Source organism: Quercus suber, unplaced genomic scaffold, assembly GCF_002906115.3.
Source record: "Quercus suber isolate HL8 unplaced genomic scaffold, Cork oak 2.0 scaffold_124, whole genome shotgun sequence".
Classification (NCBI taxonomy): Eukaryota; Viridiplantae; Streptophyta; class Magnoliopsida; order Fagales; family Fagaceae; genus Quercus; species Quercus suber.
The window spans coordinates 251,930-272,064 of record NW_027069588.1 but is presented as its reverse complement, the minus strand read 5'-3'; the positions used below and the strand labels follow the sequence as shown (position 1 = coordinate 272,064).

The 20,135-nt window shown below is 36.9% G+C and overlaps 1 protein-coding gene across 1 annotated transcript; it reads right to left on the bottom strand.

Moving 5' to 3' along the window:
- Positions 1-1,278: 1,278 nt before the first annotated feature.
- LOC112009599 (ethylene-responsive transcription factor 4) lies at positions 1,279-2,344 on the bottom strand. Its single transcript, XM_024041930.2, has one exon. The coding sequence runs from the start codon at positions 2,214-2,216 to the stop codon at positions 1,650-1,652; it is 567 nt and encodes a 188-aa protein (XP_023897698.1). The 5' UTR covers positions 2,217-2,344; the 3' UTR covers positions 1,279-1,649.
- Between the last annotated feature and the right edge of the window lie 17,791 nt (positions 2,345-20,135).

The window sequence follows — 20,135 nt, the reverse complement described above, 5'->3', positions numbered from 1 at the left end:
AAATATAACTAAAAAGAAAAAAAGTCGGACTCATACAGAAGTAAATATGAAGCGTTCGATGTGTGCATCGAGATTTGTGGCGAAGAGGACAAACAAGTACGTGAATCACGAGAAAAAGAGGTGGGGGGTCAGTGAAGTGATCGCACAGTCAAAGACACAGAGAGCCCCCCATGCTTCTCATCATCAAGCCGCTCCGTTTTCACAGCTTTTCACAGCACGATACCTCCCTGTAATATTAAAATACTATTACTAAATTAATAATCCTCATCCACTTAGTGCGATATCCGTACATCATAATCGGACCCACTGGTAACGCTGACGCAAGCTTTTGGTGGGGGGGGGGAGAGAGAGAGAGAGAGAGAGAGAGGGAGGTGACCCTTTTTCTAATTATGCGCCCAGTTTGGTGGCAGCAGTAATTATAACAGTAGTAGCTAGGGTCCTGGCCGCAGTAATTGTAACAGTGGGATGTATGCATACAAACCAATCCGTTTTTAGTCTAAAAGTTCACACCTTTACCAGTTTTTGTGATTTTCTAACATAAGATGAGAGACCCTCTTTCAATCTCCCCACATACGGGGTGGGGTGGGTACACAAGACAGGTCAATAACCATGAACCAAAAACCTCTTTTTTTTTTTCTTTTTTCTTTTTTTTTTTCTTTTTTTTTATTTTTTTATTTTATGTATATGGGATTCTCTTCAAAAGAAAGCACAAAGTAAAGTGTATTATATTCAATTTTTTTTTTAAGGAAAAAAAAAACAAAAAACAAAACAATGAGCAAAAGAATGCTTGACAAAAAAACCCAACAGGAACTGGTTTTTGCTGCTCCTCTAAAGAAGATCAATCAATCAATCAAACAAACAACCCATCCACTAAAGGACCAAAAATGCCGGCGATATATCCGTTGGATCTAAAACTTCAGAAAAATGAAAAATAAATATTAACTTTTAACCATGTTTGGCTAGAAAAAAATTTATTAAGAAATGTTTGGATTCGGTTCTTTTAGAAGCTGGGGAAAAAACAAAAAACAGTGAGTTGGCCTGAAGTTGTTTAAGCGCAGCGCTTAATGATATGAATTTCGGCTGTTTTGTTTGGTTAAGGATTACCATCCAAAATTCTTGTAACTCATATCATCCAATCCTTCCAAAAGAGGAAAAGATGGAACTACAGAGAGTAATACCCGAAAAGAGAAAAAAGACCATGCTGATCTATCCCAAATTGTGAAGTACGTACGTAGGATTCAGAGATCCAAAACAAGCTAAAGGATGACAAAATGAACGAAGAAAAGAAGATCACTGATTTTCAATTAAGGATTTTAACATTATAATTAAAATACCAACAGTAATAATAATGCTAGTAGAAACAACAATAAGAAAACCCACGATGGGTTTTTCTCAGTTGCAAAAATATGGGCGAGATCTTCATCTTGGTCATATCTATGTACATCATATATCATCAGCGACTCCGTACAACACGTCAGCTAGCTCTAAAATAAAAACATAACTCCCTTTTTTTTTTTTTTTCGGTTTTTCTCTGTTACCTTCAATCGCAAAGCCAAAAACGGCTGGGTACTAATAGTGAAAGCTAAGACGATCTGAAAGAAAGGAAACTCGGGATCTTCACCGGTGGAGAAGAAAATTCGGCGAGATCATCAGGCAACCTCCGGCGGAGGAGGGTTGTTGAGATCGATATCCAGGAACCTTCGAGTATGATCAAAATCAACAACGGAAGACGAATCTGAGTCGCTGTGGGTCGCACTCCCACCCCCACCACCGCCAACGAACCTGCACAACTCGCGGTGGTTCTCGCTCATGTTCGCGAACGCGTTGAAGAAGTAAACGGGACGCGCCGCCGCGATAGGGAACTGAGAGGTGGCCGAGGAGGCCACGCCGAGAGTGAGGTTGAGTGGCGGAGGCGGCGGGGAAGAGGAGTCCACGGTGCTGCACTGGCTAGGGCTACGGGTGGAGGAGTTGTTTGGGGAAGGGCTTGGGAAGTTTGTTTTGGCCTTAGCACCGCGGAACTCGCGAGCTGCGGCGTCGTAGGCACGCGCCGCCTCTTCGGCCGTGTCGAAAGTGCCGAGCCAGACTCGGGTCTTCTTCCCCGGGTCGCGGATCTCAGCTGCGTAGCGACCCCACGGACGCTTCCTCACGCCTCTGTATCGGATCTCCTTGGAGTTCGGATCCGGGTTGACGGAGCCGGGTCTGTCTCTGGGAGCCATTTGGGTTTGTAAAAGTTTTGGAGATTTGGATTGGAACAGGAAGAGAAAGAGTCAGAAACGGTGTTTGAGGAAAGGAAGGTAGTGTGGGTGTGGGTTTTATAGAGGCAGGTTAGAGAGAGAGAGACAGAGAGTGTGTGTTTAAAAGCTACGCTCCTTTTGGGCGATTGTTGTGTACAGAGTAAGCAGGATGTGGCTTCTGCAGCACGAACCAGTTGGTTTAGATTCTGCTGCCCATTCACATTACGCCATGTCGTCCATATTTCTTTTCATACCTCTTCTCTTCATTCCTATTGTTCCCTTTTTCTCTACTTAAACTAATCCAATTGCATCATTATTATTATTTTTGTTTTTTTTTAAGGTTCATTTGGTTCAGTTCATTTTTCACCTAAAAAATTAAGTGATACATATTTTAAAGATAAGATTGTACTTTTATCAGTCTTTTATGCAATATACAAAGTATATTAAATTAATAAGGAAAATAAGTCCATTTGAAAAAATATATATTATGACGTATTCCATTACCCCCAACCAATTGGATGCAAATTGGATTTGTCCATATGTTACACAAATCCTAACTCCTAAGAATGGACTAATAAAAAATTGAGACTCAAATTACAACTAACAAACCTTTATTTTGAGAATAACTTCATTCCAAACTAAGGGGCATGTTTCTCAAAAACAAAAAAAAAAAAACAACAACAACTAAGGGACATTCAGTACATATAAAAACTAAGGGGCATTGTTGGATTAAACTTTCTGTTATTCTTTCAAATGATTGGTTGACAACTTGACATACATGGTTTATTTATCCAGAAATTATACTTTCTATTGGGTATATACTTACCCCAAAAAAGTATAAATTTTATAGAAATGAGAAGCATACACATTTTTTAACTAAAAAAAACAGAGCTAAAAGTATATAATGATGTATTTAATGGTCTGTACGCCAATAAGTTTGTCCATAATAATCATCTTCTATACTTGTTCTATAGAACAACCTCTCATAATATGTGGATCTGAAAACTCGAGATATCCATATATTCTATTCATGTAACTTGAAGTCTTGAAGTAAAAAAAGTTATGATTTATGTTCAACAATCTAAGGATTTCATCTCAATTTATTTCACACATTTTTTTCTATGAATTATTTCACACATTGATGATATAGCATCTTAACAAATCCATAACCTCATCAACTTCCCATGCCTCATAAAACAATCAAATAAGAAAAATACATTGGGATTCGATGGGTCATGTTTAATGCATGCATTTTATTCATGTAAGTATAATTTGGTGGAATGATTTTTTTTTTTTCAGCATATCCTTTTGCAATTTAGGCACGGAATTGCATGAACTTTGTGCCTTCCATATGCAGTTCACATCCATTAGGATTCCTTGAATATATTTCTATGGATAACAGTCTGTCGTTCCAATTTAGGTACTTCTCATGTATATAGGGATTTTTTTTTTTTTTGAGAAAGAATTCCTTGTGAATTTCATTGTATAAAAATGTACTTAAAATTTCAAAATAATCAAATGTTAACTTATAATAACATGTGACGATGCATGAAAATCAGTAGGCTGGAATGTTTCGAGCTTTGGTGATGGCTTTATGAATTGAAAGAAAAGAAAAGGCTGTCAAAAGTGACTAGTGTAACTCGGTTAAGGACCCTCCGACAGTTAAATCAGTTTTATTTCTAAAACACAAGGATGAGAAACTGTGTATGGTAAATCTTACCTTGGGTGAATGTGACTTGATCTTTTTATAGAGATTTAAGAATGGGTCTACTTATTCGGATCTGCTACTATCATGGGAGATGTGTGGAGCTAATGGAGAATTTGAAGCAGATTACGAGGAATCCTCTCCACGTTTTAGAAATAGTGAATCGTGGTTTGATTATATCGAACCCTAAAAGGTTCTCTTTAAAATTCACCAAGTGTTGTCTGGTCGTCCATGCCCTTGGGTCATGGACAACTATCCTTGAATCAAATGGTCTTGTAACCCATGGGCTGATATTTTTCATGCACGTGATGCTTCTGTTGGGGTTCTTTCCTCGTGAAACCTTTTGAACATGGTTTGATCATGGACGAATACTTTAGACGAACTAAATTTAATTTGACCCCTATCAACATGTAATTTACTAAGCTTGAGCTACAAAGCCTAAAAGTAAATCTTATCTTTTACTTAAAGAAAATATTTAATTACTATTTTGGTCATCCCATGTTTCAAAATAGTCCGTAACTTTTTAAATTTCATTTTAGTCAATAACATTTGTTCCTTTTTGTTCTTATGCCAAAATCATCATTGTTGTTAAGTGATGGATGAAAAAGTGTAATGTGACAAATGGAAAGATTAAAATAATATGTTTATGTTGATTGGATGCCGTGTGAGTTTTTTTTTTTTTTTTTTTTTTTTTTTTAAATAAAAGGAAAAATNTTTTTTTTTTAAAATAAAAGGAAAAATATGTTCCTAGATGGCTAATGTACGCACGTACAAGGGTCAAACTTGTGTATGGAAATGGATTGGGGGCTTGCTTTAGTTAAGTTAATGATAGTGAAGTCATAAACTTGAAACTCTATGAAGGGTAGAGTGTTATGGCTCACAAAAGGACCAGTAATTGCATAATGACTCCATCGCTTAGGTCGACCCTTAGGCAATCACCTAGGCCCCAATATAAAAATGCCCCTAAAATTTTTTAATTAATAACAGTTTTGTGGTGTGTTGCCAATCATTATGTTTTTTAGAATTATCTTACAAGTTATACTAAGAGAATTAGTTGTATTATTAATTATAGAGTAACATTAAACAACAAAAAGCCATAAAAATTTCAAAATATTTCCAAATTAGAATGTCATATTATTAAAAAAAAAATTTAATTGAAGATTATGGTAGGCTGATATGTAAGTTGGCATACTAATTTAGAAATCTTGTGAAATTATTATGACGTTTTGATGTGTCCATACTCCATAACATTACCCTTAATTAAAAACTACTCAATGGTAGAAAAATCTGAATGTGTTAACAAAATCTAAATATGAAAAATTTGTGCAAGCTGTAAAAGGCCTAAATATAAAACACTACACGTTGTAAACTCATGTCACGAGTGAGGAGCCAAATCCAATCCAATCCGGCAATCCCTAATCTGAAATCTAATCTGAACTCCATAAAGACAGCCTTACTCATTGTTAGGAGCTTTACCCTGTGACACACTTACACCTGAAACAAAAGCGTGTTTGTGTGCCCCCAACTTAAAAGCCTGTCTGTCAGAGAGAACCACATGAAGATGAGCGTGGAGATCACGCGCAGCAACAATAACAACAACAAAAGCAACAACTAGTACTACGCTACTGCAGTACTACTACTACTACTACAACAACAAAAACAACAACGTATTGAATGTGAACCATGTAAATATTCGGCTCAGTCAACGAGGCCTTTGACTACTCTGTCTCATACATACACAAATATAGCCCCGCCGTGCGCGTGGTGGGACCTCCATGAATAATTAATGACATGTGGCACGCGATTTTGAAGCCACGCGGCGAGTATTAGACCAAAGGACGGCGGGGTAGTGTTTAACGGATATTTTGAGACGACGTTATTTTTCCGTTACCTTTTTGATTTGGGTATACATAAACGAAAACTTTTGCTGATGTCAGTGTTACCTTTTTTATATTAATTTTTTTTTAAAGTTGGGTTTCAAGTTCAACTTCAACCCGACATTTTTGTCGGCATGCTCCGCCTCCTCGCCGCGTGAGAAGGTGGACTAGCGTGTAAAAATTGTAAAAAAAATTTGCTTCTCAAAGATCTTTTCCAAAAGGCCCTTTTGGTTTTACTTTATTTACGTAAACACAACAATAAAATATATATATATATATATATATATTATACTGGAATCTTATTACAAGTTTACAACTAAAAAATAATTTAGCCTTTTTTTTTTGTGGTTTGAATGTTCTCTTTTTTTAATTTATAAACTCAATAATATATATATATATATATATATAATTGAAACCTCTACTTTTAGTTGACGTCTTCAAAATTTTACAAATTAACATTACTTCAATAAATATTATAATTAATTAATGAAAAAAAACTCTAACACAAGTTATACTTCTAGCTAATTACAATAACACTCTCCTATCTCTACTCTCTCTTGTTTAAGAACGATCATGCCATCATTAACAAAAATACGGAGACCAAACTCCTCCTCTATCCTCTCTGCTCCACCCTTCTCCTTCCTCCAAAACGCAAATCCACAGCCAAACCCAATATAATTTTCTCCTTCCTCCAAAACGCAGATTCATAGCCAAACCCAATATAGTTCTCTGCCATTCCCCCACCACTCATCTGTCCCGATCGACCTTTCTGCTTCCCTTCATTCCCATCTCCCTCTATACCACAAGCCCAATACAAACCAAAACCACCCACATCTTCTAAAAGGGGGAAAAAAAGAAGAAGAAATTTACGCATTTTGGCCGAATAACTCTTTCCGGGCCAAAATAAAAAGATGGCCTTATTTGTTGATTTGCTTGATTCCGTGTACTTGATCTCAATTGATCATGAGGAATGAATAGGTCTGATTGTTATGAGGTACTCAACACTATTGTGATTTGGCGAGAAGGTTAGAGTTCTAGCTAAAGACTCTAAATTAAAGGAAGGTGAAAAAAGATGAGGAGAGAGTTTGAAAATGTTATGTGAAAATGAAAAAGTAAAAATAAGAGAGGAAGAAGGGTAGTGGCTGAGGAGATATGGAGCGGTGAGTCACGTGCTTGGGAATGATGAATTTTTGAAAAGTTTCCAAGAAAGTTGCATGTTTTACAAATACCCTTTTATGCTTGCTTATTTACAATAATAGCATATTTAATTTTGAACGTTCCTTCATTAGAATTTTATATATAATCATTTTTTAAACTTTCTTTTTGAAGAAATAAATTTAAAAACTTTAGCTTAATAATAAATAATAGTAATTTTATTATATATATTTAAATATATACCAAAATATTTCGTTCCAGTAGCTAATTCGGAACAGCCTCTAAAATGGAATTTAAAACTTTAGTGGAAATAGAGTGACTGTATAATATAATCGAAGCCTTTGACTATTTGTTGATTTATCTAGAATTTTCACCTTAACCCCAAAACCTTCATAGATCGGTGAATTGAAAAAGAATAAAATAAATAAAAATAAAAAACCTTTTGTGACAACTTAATCATAGTTGAGTATTTACTGTGGTGTCTAAGGGTGGAAATAGGGTGATTATACATTTAACCAAGTTATGCAAAAATTCAATCTGAAGATTGATGAAAATTTTAAAATTTTAGATAAACACTTGGATTGAAACTCAATTGAAATAGATCTAGTATGTAATAGCCATCAATTAAGGCTACTACACAAGGGTTGGTGTTTTTTTTTTTTAATAAATATTTCTTTTTTACTCATAGTAGCTCACAAGTTTGAGTTGTTTCATTATTGTTCCTGTATACTCTCAATATGTGTCATTGAATGGAAATAGCATTGTTATTTGTTCACTTTCTTCTAAGATTGCTTTCATGAATTTAATAGTTTTTCTATTTTCTTAACTTGATTAAAAAAAAAAAATCCTATTTTGTATAATTTATTTTGAAGTTAGATCAAGAGTTCTATATTAAATATATTAAAGTTCAGGTGCGTTATCAATACTATATTAATTTATAATGATATTTTTATGATCTATAAGTTTATTTTTAAGGCTGTTTGGCACTGTCAACAACATTGCATAAATGATAATTTAAATTCTTCTTTCATTGTTGGATTTTTTTTCATAGTCAATAGTTTTCCCACACAAGTCAGCAACTAGTAATCTCTAAAAGGCTCAACTATTTGGCATAACTTCACTAGAATTTAATACTTTTTCGATGAGAGCGAGGTTTGAAATTTGTATGTAGTAAAATTAATAGAAATTTTACCCAAAAATAATAATATCTATATATATAATAATAGGTAAAGCAGAGAGAAAATTCAATTAAATTTCAAATTGGAATTCAATTAGAGTCTATTTTTACGTCATGTGTCTCATCTAATCTAAAATTTAGAATTTTGTGTCAAGTGATTTAGTTTAGTGTAAAAATTGAATTTCAGTTAGAGTTTAATATTGTGCCATGTGTCCCATCTAATCTAAATTTTTGTGCTAAATTAGTTAATTTAATGTAGAAAACGATAAGTCCAATATAATAAACCATAAAAAAAATATAATCATATAACTAAAAAAAATTCAAATTTATAAGTCATCTAGATATATATATATATATATATTAATAGGTAAAGTTTAGAGAAAATTGAATTAGAATTTAAAATTATAATCCAATTTTGCGCCATGTGTCCAAATTTATATGGGAACTACACCATAATTATCCACTTAAACTTGTGCCATGTGTCTACTTAAATTTTTTAATCTTTGTGTCAAATGAGTTAATGAGTGAAAAATACTAAGAATCTAATATTAATGAACTATAAAATAAATAAATAAAACTCACATATACTCAATAAAAATGACCACATGTTTCTCAAAAAATAAATAAAATAAAAATCACCACATGTTATATCTTATTAATAATTAGAAAAAAAAATTATCATAAGTAGTATTAAATTTAGGTAAAAATTTTAATATGTAACTGTAGGGACTCAGTTCGGATTTGACCCTGAATATGGATGGGTTTTCAGCCTAACAAGCCCAAATAATAAATGTATAGAGAGTGGGTTAAAGGTTTAGGCACTAGCCGCCGTTCATCAAGCATCAACTCTTTTTCATAAAAGAAAATACTTAGAGTTTATTTACAACTGGGGGGTCCCTCCTCGGCCCATGGCCGAGGAGCCTCTTTTCTTCTCTCTCTTCCCCCCCCCCTTTATTTACTTTACTTGCTTTTCTTATATAGTCTTCATCTTCCTATCTCCTTCTTCCATCTGTTGATCATCCATTCGCCTCCCTTCTGGCCATCCGTCCCATCAGAGGCCTTATCGGTACTCAAGTGGTTCACTCTGATCAACGTTGCCCTGCTAAGGAGTTATATCCCCATTAATGCGGCCAGAGAGGTTAGGTGAATGCATTAAGTGTGAATGTGATAGCTTGCTCTGGACTTGTCCCATCCCAAAAATTATCCTTAGTATGCCGAGGATGGAGAGGTCCTCGGCGTGGGTCAAAAAAGAGGCTTTCCCCAACTTAGCCTTGGCTGGTCAGTCTTCCTCGGCGCTGGCCTTGGGCCTACTACGCGATGGGCTGTGGCTGTCAGGCCCACGGGCCCCACAATAGCCCCTCAAAACCCTGCTGCACGTTCCCCCGGACGGGAAGGAGGGTTTTGATATCCACGGGCCCTCCTAGGCGAATCGCCCCACTTCAGTTTGTGCTAATGCTGGTGACTTTTGACTGCTCGATGTGCGTTTTTTGCGTTTCAAGACTTAATGTGTGCCCACATTAAATTTTGGCGGCACCACATTTCCCACTTTCAACGGTGTGATGGTAATCGTTCGGTAGGGATCTCCTGCTTTTATGGGCAGGCAGTTACATTTGGGGAACCTAAGGGGGAGTATAAGTACTTGTTTAAATCGCCTGGTTTCCTCATTTTCGCGCTTACAACCATTGATGCGTATGACTTGAGTCTAGTTCAACTTGCACTCTTCCTGAAGAGAATCGCCATATTTCTGTAAGTCTTCTTCTTCTAGTGACCCAAAATTTCCTTGATTTTACTCCTCCTTTTTTCTTCTGGAACTTTTAGTCGTCCTTAGGGAATGGGTAAGTTTAAGAAGTTGGTTGAGTCCGACGAGATGATGAACAAATTCGTTGTCGACTATAGGATACCCAATAATGTGAGTTTGAAGTACTGTGAAGAAGGGGAGTGGTACCTTAAGAGGAGAGAGAGTGAAGTCGTAATCCCGATAGTCGCTTTCGTAGAGGGAGGGATGAGAATCCCTATGAGGCCGGTGACCCTCAATTACCTTAGGCATTTTCGCCTGGCTCCTACCCAGTGTGCCGTGAATGTATTTAGGATATTAGGGTGTGTAGATATCTTGAATGAGAAAATGGGGCTGAGACTGACTCACCACGATGTGAATTGGTGCTATAACCTTCATCACTTGAGGGGTAAGACGTACTATATGAAGACAAGGGACGATAGGATTCATCTCATCTAGTGTCTTCCTGATTCCAATAAGGGGTTGACTCAAGATTTCCTCATAGTGTAGGGGGAGTGGCACAACGGCTTTCATTGCCCAACAGTAAAGGGGGAGCCAGGTAGGATATCCGAAGTAAGAGACAATCTAGGTTTCAATATTTTTATTTTTATAACCATATATCCGCTTTGGTTTATTAACCATAGGAGTTTCGTTTTTCTTTTCGCAGATCCGCACGCCTTTGCATGTCATTTCCACCTGGTTAACAAAGCGGATTTGGAAACCGTTCTCAGGTCGGACCTTTTCCTGAACTTATCTCATTTTGTTTCTTGCCTCAGTGGCGTTGTAAGGAAGTTGTATACTTTCCGTTTGAACTGAATACTTAATACTTTGCTTCCAACTAATGATATTTTCTTTTATTTGCTTTACTATAATATTCTGCTCTATATTCGTATTCTATTCTGGAGTTAGCCTCATGAAACCATCTGTTATCCTTCAAATATAAATCTAAAGACCGTATTATAGCTTGACTCTAGGTCACGCTTTGGTTTTTCCCCAGATAGTTATTTTCTCCATGGGTTCGAGTCTGAGGATCATGCAATACTCTGGTTATGTCTAGTACTTCTATTTTTCTATAAGTATCTAGTTTTCCATAGGTTTGGGTCTGAGGACCATACAATACCTTGGCTCTGTTTAGTATTTCTATTTTTCTATAAGTATCTAATTTTTCATAGGTTTGGGTCCGAGGACCATACAATACCTTGACTCTGTCTAGTACTTCTATTTTTCTATAAGTATCTAGTTTTCCATAGGTTTGGGTCCGAGGACCATACAATACCTTGGCTCTGTCTAGTACTTCTATTTTTCTATAAGTATTTAGTTTTCCATAGGTTTGGGTCCGAGGACCATACAATACCTTGGCTCTGTCTAGTACCCAGGTATAATGGTGTGAATAGTTTTACCATAGGCTTGGGTCCGAGGACCATGCAATACCTTGGCTCTGTCTACCACTTCTATTTTTCTGTAAGTATCTAGTTTCCCCATAGGTTTGAGTTCGAGGACCATACAATACCTTGGTTTTGTCTAGTACCCAGGTATAATGGTGTGAATAGTTTTACCATAGGCTTGGGTCCGAGGACCATGCAATACCTTGGCTCTGTCTACCACTTCTATTTTTCTGTAAGTATCTAGTTTTCCCATAGGTTTGAGTCCGAGGACTATACAATACCTTGGTTCTGTCTAGTACCCAGGTATAATGGTGTGAATAGTTTTACCATAGGCTTGGGTCCGAGGACCATGCAATACCTTGGCTCTGTCTACCACTTCTATTTTTCTGTATCTAGTTTTTCCATAGGTTTGGGTCCGAGGACCATACAATACCTTAGTTCTGTCTAGTACCCAGGTATAATGGTGTGAATAGATTTACCATAGGCTTGGGTCCGAGGACCATGCAATACCTTGGCTCTATCTACCACTTCTATTTTTCTGTAAGTATCTAGTTTCTCCATAGGTTTGAGTCCGAGGACCATACAATACCTTGGTTCTGTCTAGTATCCAGGTATAATGGTGTGAATAGTTTTACCATAGGCTTGGGTCCGAGGACCATGCAATACCTTGGCTCTGTCTACCACTTCTATTTTTCTGTAAGTATCTAGTTTCCCCATAGGTTTGAGTCCGAGGACCATACAATACCTTGGTTCTGTCTAGTACCCAGGTATAATAGTGTGAATAGTTTTACCATAGGCTTGGGTCCGAGGACCATGCAATACCTTGGCTCTGTCTACCACTTCTATTTTTCTGTAAGTATCTAGTTTGTCCTCGGACCGCTTTACTAGAGACGATTCCTCCTTGGGTCGGATTATGATCTTTACACGTGGCGTTGATCTCGCCTCCAGCTCGAGGCCCCATCTTTTTCATTTATGAAGCGCCCTTTGTCTGTTCGTGTTCCGCGCTTGACGCTTCGGTGTGCGAAGCGCGCCTTCATTAATGTCCTCGTGAATTAACATGAGTCCAACGGTCTACGGCCTCCTTGGAAATTGGTAGCTTCATTATTAGCCCAGTTGATAATTCTTTTTTCGAACTCTGCATGAATTAATTCTCACCAACCCCCCATCCCCTATATAAGGTGGGGAGGTGGTTTCCCCACAATCCATGGACCTCTCAATACAGACAGAAAAAACACATTCTTCTAGCTCTCCAAGCCCTTTTAACAACCCCGCCGGAATTGTTGCTGGAATTGGCGAATGCCGGTATGGCCGCAGCCCCCACTGGACTTTCGGTGCGGCAGAATCTAGGCGTAACCCCGATGGCGCCCTACAAGGTGGCCCAGAGGGATGTTGTTAGAGTACCTAACGTCTCTCCTCGGAGCGCACCCTCGATGAAGAAGACGCGCGAATTCATCTCATGGGCGGTGCTCGAGTGTTGCCGTCTCCAACGGCCAACACTCGTGAGGATCGGAGAGAATCAAGGGAACATCATGGGGGAAGGTATCCCGGAGCCTCTGCATCTGCTCCTCTCTTTGTTCCAGCTCTGCCGCGCCGAGAAGGGAGTTGTTGGTGGCCTGGAAACATGATGGCCCTCCCCCTTCCCTGCTTTTTGTGTCAAGCTCTCCCATTCTCTTTATACCAATAAAAGCACGGCTTGACACTTTCCTCCGGCTAGCTTCTTGAGGGCGGGTCCACCTGGGCCTCTGATTGTAGAAATAGCTGGTAAGATTAGCTTGTAAATTTGTTTGTGAAACATGCCTGCCTGAGCCTCTGATTGTAATTTGTACTGTTTCTATTTATGAAATAATAATATCAAGATTTCTCTTTCCGCTGTCGAATCTTCTCTTTCTTTTTTTTTTTTCGCCAACCTACTGTAAAACGACCACTTAGAACAATCATCTGGTGCGCCGGCCAGCACCCTAAACCTTCCCACAGACGGCGCCAATTGTAGGGATCCAGTTTGGATTTGACCCTGAATATGGATGGGTTTTCAGCCCAACAAGCCCAAACAATAAATTTATAGAGAGTGGGTTAAAGGTTTAGGCACTGGCCGCCATTCATCAAGCATCAACTCTTTTTTATAAAAGAAAATTCTTAGAGTTTATTTACAACTGGGGGGTTCCTCCTCGGCCCATGGCCGATGAGCCTCTTTTCTTCTCTCTCTTCCCCCCCCCCTTTCTTTACTTTACTTGCTTTTCTTATATAGTCTTCATCTTCCTATCTCCTTCTTCCATCAGTTGATCATTCATTCGCCTTCCTTCTGGCCATCCGTCCCATCAGAGGCCTTATCGGTACTCAAGTGGTTCACTCTGATCAACGTTGCCCTGCTAAGGGGTTATATCCCCATTAATGCGGCCAGAGGGGTTAGGTGAATGCATTAAGTGTGAATGTGACAGCTTGCTCTGGACTTGTCCCCTCCCAAAAATTATCCTTAGTATGCCGAGGACGGAGAGGTCCTCAGCGTGGGTCAAAAAAGAGGTTTTCCCCAACTTAGCCTTGGCTGGTCAGTCTTCCTCAGCGCTGGCCTTGGGCCTACTACGCGATGGGCTGTGGCTGTCAGGCCCACGGGCCCCACAGTAACTAATCACGTTTACTTTAAAAATATAATTTGACTAATTATCTATATTTTATGATAAAATATTGTCTTTAATTTTAAATATATTTATATGTATGAATGAAAGCATGTGTTACATGCTTTTAAAAAAATTAATTTGACTAATTATTTATATTTTTATAACAAAATTTTGTTTAATTTTAAATGCCTCCATGCGTTTGCATGGAATTACATGCTAGTAATAGTAATAGAAAGGTGCCAAATTAATGAGTTGATTTAATTAATATAGGCATGTAGCCTATTTGTGCCAGCCACTAGTAACATTTTAGGATTTATAACATACTTAATTGTATCTGTAGGTGTGGGTTCCAGTTAGCTCAATTGGCAAAGTCTAATGATAAAAAACTATTATTAGGAGTGGAAGCCATAAGTTTGAAACTTTCTCAAATAATGAGCAATAATTGGAANTTTTTTTTTTTTCGCCAACCTACTGTAAAACGACCACTTAGAACAATCATCTGGTGCGCCGGCCAGCACCCTAAACCTTCCCACAGACGGCGCCAATTGTAGGGATCCAGTTTGGATTTGACCCTGAATATGGATGGGTTTTCAGCCCAACAAGCCCAAACAATAAATTTATAGAGAGTGGGTTAAAGGTTTAGGCACTGGCCGCCATTCATCAAGCATCAACTCTTTTTTATAAAAGAAAATTCTTAGAGTTTATTTACAACTGGGGGGTTCCTCCTCGGCCCATGGCCGATGAGCCTCTTTTCTTCTCTCTCTTCCCCCCCCCCTTTCTTTACTTTACTTGCTTTTCTTATATAGTCTTCATCTTCCTATCTCCTTCTTCCATCAGTTGATCATTCATTCGCCTTCCTTCTGGCCATCCGTCCCATCAGAGGCCTTATCGGTACTCAAGTGGTTCACTCTGATCAACGTTGCCCTGCTAAGGGGTTATATCCCCATTAATGCGGCCAGAGGGGTTAGGTGAATGCATTAAGTGTGAATGTGACAGCTTGCTCTGGACTTGTCCCCTCCCAAAAATTATCCTTAGTATGCCGAGGACGGAGAGGTCCTCAGCGTGGGTCAAAAAAGAGGTTTTCCCCAACTTAGCCTTGGCTGGTCAGTCTTCCTCAGCGCTGGCCTTGGGCCTACTACGCGATGGGCTGTGGCTGTCAGGCCCACGGGCCCCACAGTAACTAATCACGTTTACTTTAAAAATATAATTTGACTAATTATCTATATTTTATGATAAAATATTGTCTTTAATTTTAAATATATTTATATGTATGAATGAAAGCATGTGTTACATGCTTTTAAAAAAATTAATTTGACTAATTATTTATATTTTTATAACAAAATTTTGTTTAATTTTAAATGCCTCCATGCGTTTGCATGGAATTACATGCTAGTAATAGTAATAGAAAGGTGCCAAATTAATGAGTTGATTTAATTAATATAGGCATGTAGCCTATTTGTGCCAGCCACTAGTAACATTTTAGGATTTATAACATACTTAATTGTATCTGTAGGTGTGGGTTCCAGTTAGCTCAATTGGCAAAGTCTAATGATAAAAAACTATTATTAGGAGTGGAAGCCATAAGTTTGAAACTTTCTCAAATAATGAGCAATAATTGGAAGTAGATGGCATATGTTAAAACTCTCTTAAAAAAAAAAAAATTTACTTACCTTATCTTTATTTTCTTGCTAAATATTTTTTAGATTAATTTTTATAAATTCTATCCACTCTCTTAAAGGAATCTCCTATACGCTTTTTTTTTTTTAATTATTTTTATAAATCGATAAATACAATAATGAGGGAGATTTGAACAATAAAGGTTTTGATTGAAAAGAAAAAAAATCCAAAAAGAAGCAGTTTGGGTGAAAATTAAGGTAGGTGTATTAATTTATTAAATGGTATATGTACACACCAAGGGGGTAAAGAAGGCAAATCCTGGGAATAAAATGTTTGTAAGGATGTCTTGGTCACCACCAATTAGCTTACCTGTAGATTGAAGTTTTAGCTACCTAGTCCACCACATTAGACAGTATTAACATCATCGAAATCCACTCAGATTTTGTTTGGCTTTCGTATTCATAGTCAATTGACCCCCACTTTTTATTGCTAGAATCCAATGAACTCTATTAAAGGTAAATGATTGAAAAATATACTAGTTTATATAATATATTATAGGCGAAAACCATATTTTTGTCCTTACATTTTCAGGTGATTGCCACTTTGGTCTCTATTTTTTATTTTCACCGCTTTTAGTCTATATTTAGAAAAATGCCATCAATTTTAGTCATTTCCGTCAGTGCCCTAATGGCAAAGTCCTAGGTAGCAGACAGAACTATTAAAATAATAATAATAAATTTTATTTTGGCATTAAAAAATGTCACGTCAACATCTAAATTAAAAAAAAAATTAATTTATTAATTTTAACTAAATAAAAAAATTAAAAATCACATGAATTGAGATCTAAATATGCCTTGAACAAGAACACAAACTCAGATCTAAGAACAAAAACCCAAAAATTTAAATTAAAAAAAAAAAAAAAACCAACAAACAACCATTCAACACTGAATTTTCATTTTCTTATCTCTCTCTCCCTCTTGGCTTTCTCTTATTTCTTTTTCTCTTTAAGTTCAAGTTGTAGTTTTTGGGATATGGCTTTGATCTGGGTTTAGAGAAAGAGAGGATGAGATGTGGTGGTTTGGATTTGGGTAGAGAGAGAGGGGCTGAGATCGACGGTGGTTTGGATTTGGGTTTAGAGAGAGGGGCTAAGATTGGCGGTGATTTGGAGCAGATCAAGGGGAAAGAACCTCTGAACCGACCCTTTCAACTTTTGGGTTTTTCCTCGACCAACGTTGAGTAAAGCAAGAGGCATTTTCTGTGGGTATCTGACCCAATCTTCATCAACAACGAGCAGAGGAAGGACTAATGGAAAGTCACCTGTTTGGGTTTGAGAATATTGGGGGTTTTGGTTTGTTTTTCCTGTGGGTATCTGACTCGATATTCATCAACAATTCATTTTCTCTCTCTCACACAATTCAACCGATCTGGATTTTTTGTGTTTGTTTCCCAAGAAAATTTATGGGTTTGAAGGAGAAGGTCTTTGTTGACCAGTTTGGTTGTTGGGTTTATTGGTTTTCTAGGTTTGGTTGTTTTGTTAGAGATTTGGGTTTGGTTCTTTGTTGGGTTATTGTTAAGGTTTTTATTTTTTATTTGTTTATTTGGGTGATGGGTTTATGAGGTTCATTTGTGCTTGATTCTTAATGCTGGGTTGTGTGTGTGTTTTTTTTTTGCAATTGAATATGAATCTATTTATTTATTTTTATTGATGGTTGTTTGTTAGATTTGGGTTTGTGTTCTTGTCATTCTTGTTCAAGACACACTTAGATCTCAATTCTTGTGATTTTTTTGTTTTTAATTTTTTTTATTTAGTTAAAATTAATTTTTTTTTTTAATTTAGATGCCGACGTGACATTTTTTAATGCCAAAATAATTTTTTTTATTATTATTTTAATAGTTCCGTTTGCTATCTAGAACTTTGTTGTTAGGACACTAACAGAAACGTTTTTCTAAATAGGGACTAAAAGCGGTGAAAATAAAATAGAGGGACCAAAGTGGGAATTGCCTGAAAATGTAGGGACGAAAATGTGGTTTTTGCCTATATTATATAACATTAAAAGGATTCTAAATTTTTTTTAAAGAAATACTGAAAATACATAGTATATTTTAATTATCTTATTTTTCTTAATTAATATTTTTAATTCTATGGTGCGATAGACTGTAGATGATCAATTTTATAATTTTATTTATATTCAATTATTCATGGAGGAACGGTGGAGATTAAAATACTTGAAAATATTTAGTTACGTATCTAAAAAAAATTGGTTATGATTATAATTTGTCTATTTATCACTAAAAAGAGTATAGATATCAAAGAATTTTCACTGATAAGATTTTATTGTTAAATAATAAATACAAGACAATTAGTCCGATTTTGTTAGTCCAAGTGGTACTTAGTGCATAGGGTTTCATGTGGGTGGGGGAGGTGTCGAGTTGCATGGGCAACATCTAACCATTAAAAAAGAAGAAGACATTTAGATATAATCTTATATTCCTAATAATACAATTTTAATTAATGAATTGACTGATTGTAATTGTGTTAGGCAAGTTTGAACCACTGTACATCTGTACCTGTTCACCATTTCTATTCTCTCTCTCTCTTTATTTATATATATATATATATATATACACATATGAATGTCTACCCAGTACCCACATAACTTACTTAAATCTAGTTAAACATGTTTGTGGCGGGTGAAAAGTAAAAATGGATAAATAAGAATTACTGTTTACTCACACAATTAATTTGTTAGAGATGAGATGCGATGTTAACTTTAAATACCCTTTTTGTAACAAAAGATGACAGCCATACCCAAGAACTATACGCAAAAATAGTAACGTTTCAACATGAAATAGCTTGAAAATTGATTAGGTGTTTGTCCTCGGGTTCAATCCGAGGAGGAAGGTGCAATTGGATGGTTCTTTTCTCCCTTTTGTTTCTCTTTCACTATTTTTTCCTCTTTTTGATCGAGATGCTTCTTGGCCTTATATAACTTAGCAAGGATGCATCGGGATCTTACATTTGAAGGGTTATGATTAAACTCTCCTGACACTTGTTTTATCAATACCTTGCTAGAAGACATTTACACTAGAATATAAGCTGTGAAGAACGTTGTTCATTGTCATTTCCCCATTAATGGGGCTAGCTAAGTGGTTGTAGTGTATTTAATGCGGAGGAGATGGTTGCCTTGTCCTTCCTTTTCTTCTCTTCCTTATTTTACACCAAGTTACCTTTGTCCTCCCTAGGATTGCACCATCCTCCCTATATGCCTGATTCTCGGCCTTCCGCGGTAAATAAGGAGTCCTTGGTATCTTCATCAACGGCAACATCCCGGACTCTTTATTAGTAAAATAGGTCCTCTCCAAGGATTCCTTGCGAAATTTCCCTCGTAGGAAATACCGTTGCCTACTTTATTACTGCTTTGGATTCTCGTGCCTCCACAATGTTAATTTGGTAACATTACAAAATTTTTGAACAAGATCTCAAAAAGTCCCAAATCTATATTTGACGTCAAAAGTGTTGCTTAATGGTTATAGTGACAAATTACAATTGGGGAAGTTATGCACGTAGAGAATTGCTGCGACGAGGAAGATAGAAAATTAACGTAGATAATGATGTTCATTTTGTTGGTTAATCACTTTTGGAATGAAACTTTTGGTATCATCATTAAATTAAACTTGTGTGCTATATCCATCATTTAATTGTCAATCCTTTAGGCTTGGTGTAATCCCTCAACAAGTTCATCAAAAATAAATCCGTAACCATAAATGCTAAAAGCAAAAGAAGAAAAAGCGGAAAACAAATTTGAAGCAACTTTGCTGACATGGGGCACCTTCTTTTTCCAACAATTCAAAGAACCGGTTAATGGTAGGTTTTAGTTGTGGGTTCTACTTAGCTTAATTGGTAAAATCTTTTGTAAATAAAAGATACGGGATTTTGAGCTCCACTTACACCAAAAATCAATTAGTGCCTTAATTTGATAATAAGAACTGATGGAGAATAAAAGTAAGTCATTGTCTAGGACAATCGTTTAAAGAAGTAGGATAATCGTAAAAAGGATTGTCTACACGAGGTCATTGCCTACAATGTTCAGCACTAGTAGGGCTGTCCATAGAAAACCGGTACCCGACCCACCCGCAAAAACCGTCCGATCCGGCTCGAGTACCGGCCGACCCGACGCCGGTGATGGTCAGCGGCGGGTCTCTGCCTCCAGAACTCATAACTGGTGGGTTGGTTGGCAGGTTTTCCCTCCCAAAATCCAAAAAACCTGAACTGACCAGCGAAAACCCATAATCCAATGAGAAACGCAGATTTTGGCAAGCAAAACCTAGATTCCGCGCCAGCAAAACCCAGATTTCAGTGAGCAAAACCCAAATTCTGGCGAGTTTTGAGATGTTTTTTTGGCTAGATCTTGACTAGATCTGGCGAGATTTCGCTAGATCTAGTTGAGTTCTTGGCTAGATTCGGCGAGATTTCGCCAGATCTAGTCGAGATCTTGGCTATTTCCAGCGAAAATTCAAAAGATTTGGCCGATTTTCATCATTTTCTAGCCGGATTTTCTTTATTTTCCAGATCTCGAATCCGACCAAACCTGACTGCCA

What these genes read in the sequence shown, in the direction of transcription:
- LOC112009599 (XM_024041930.2), bottom strand. Translation starts at nt 2,216, where the DNA reads ATGGCTCCCAGAGACAGACCCGGCTCCGTCAACCCGGATCCGAACTCC.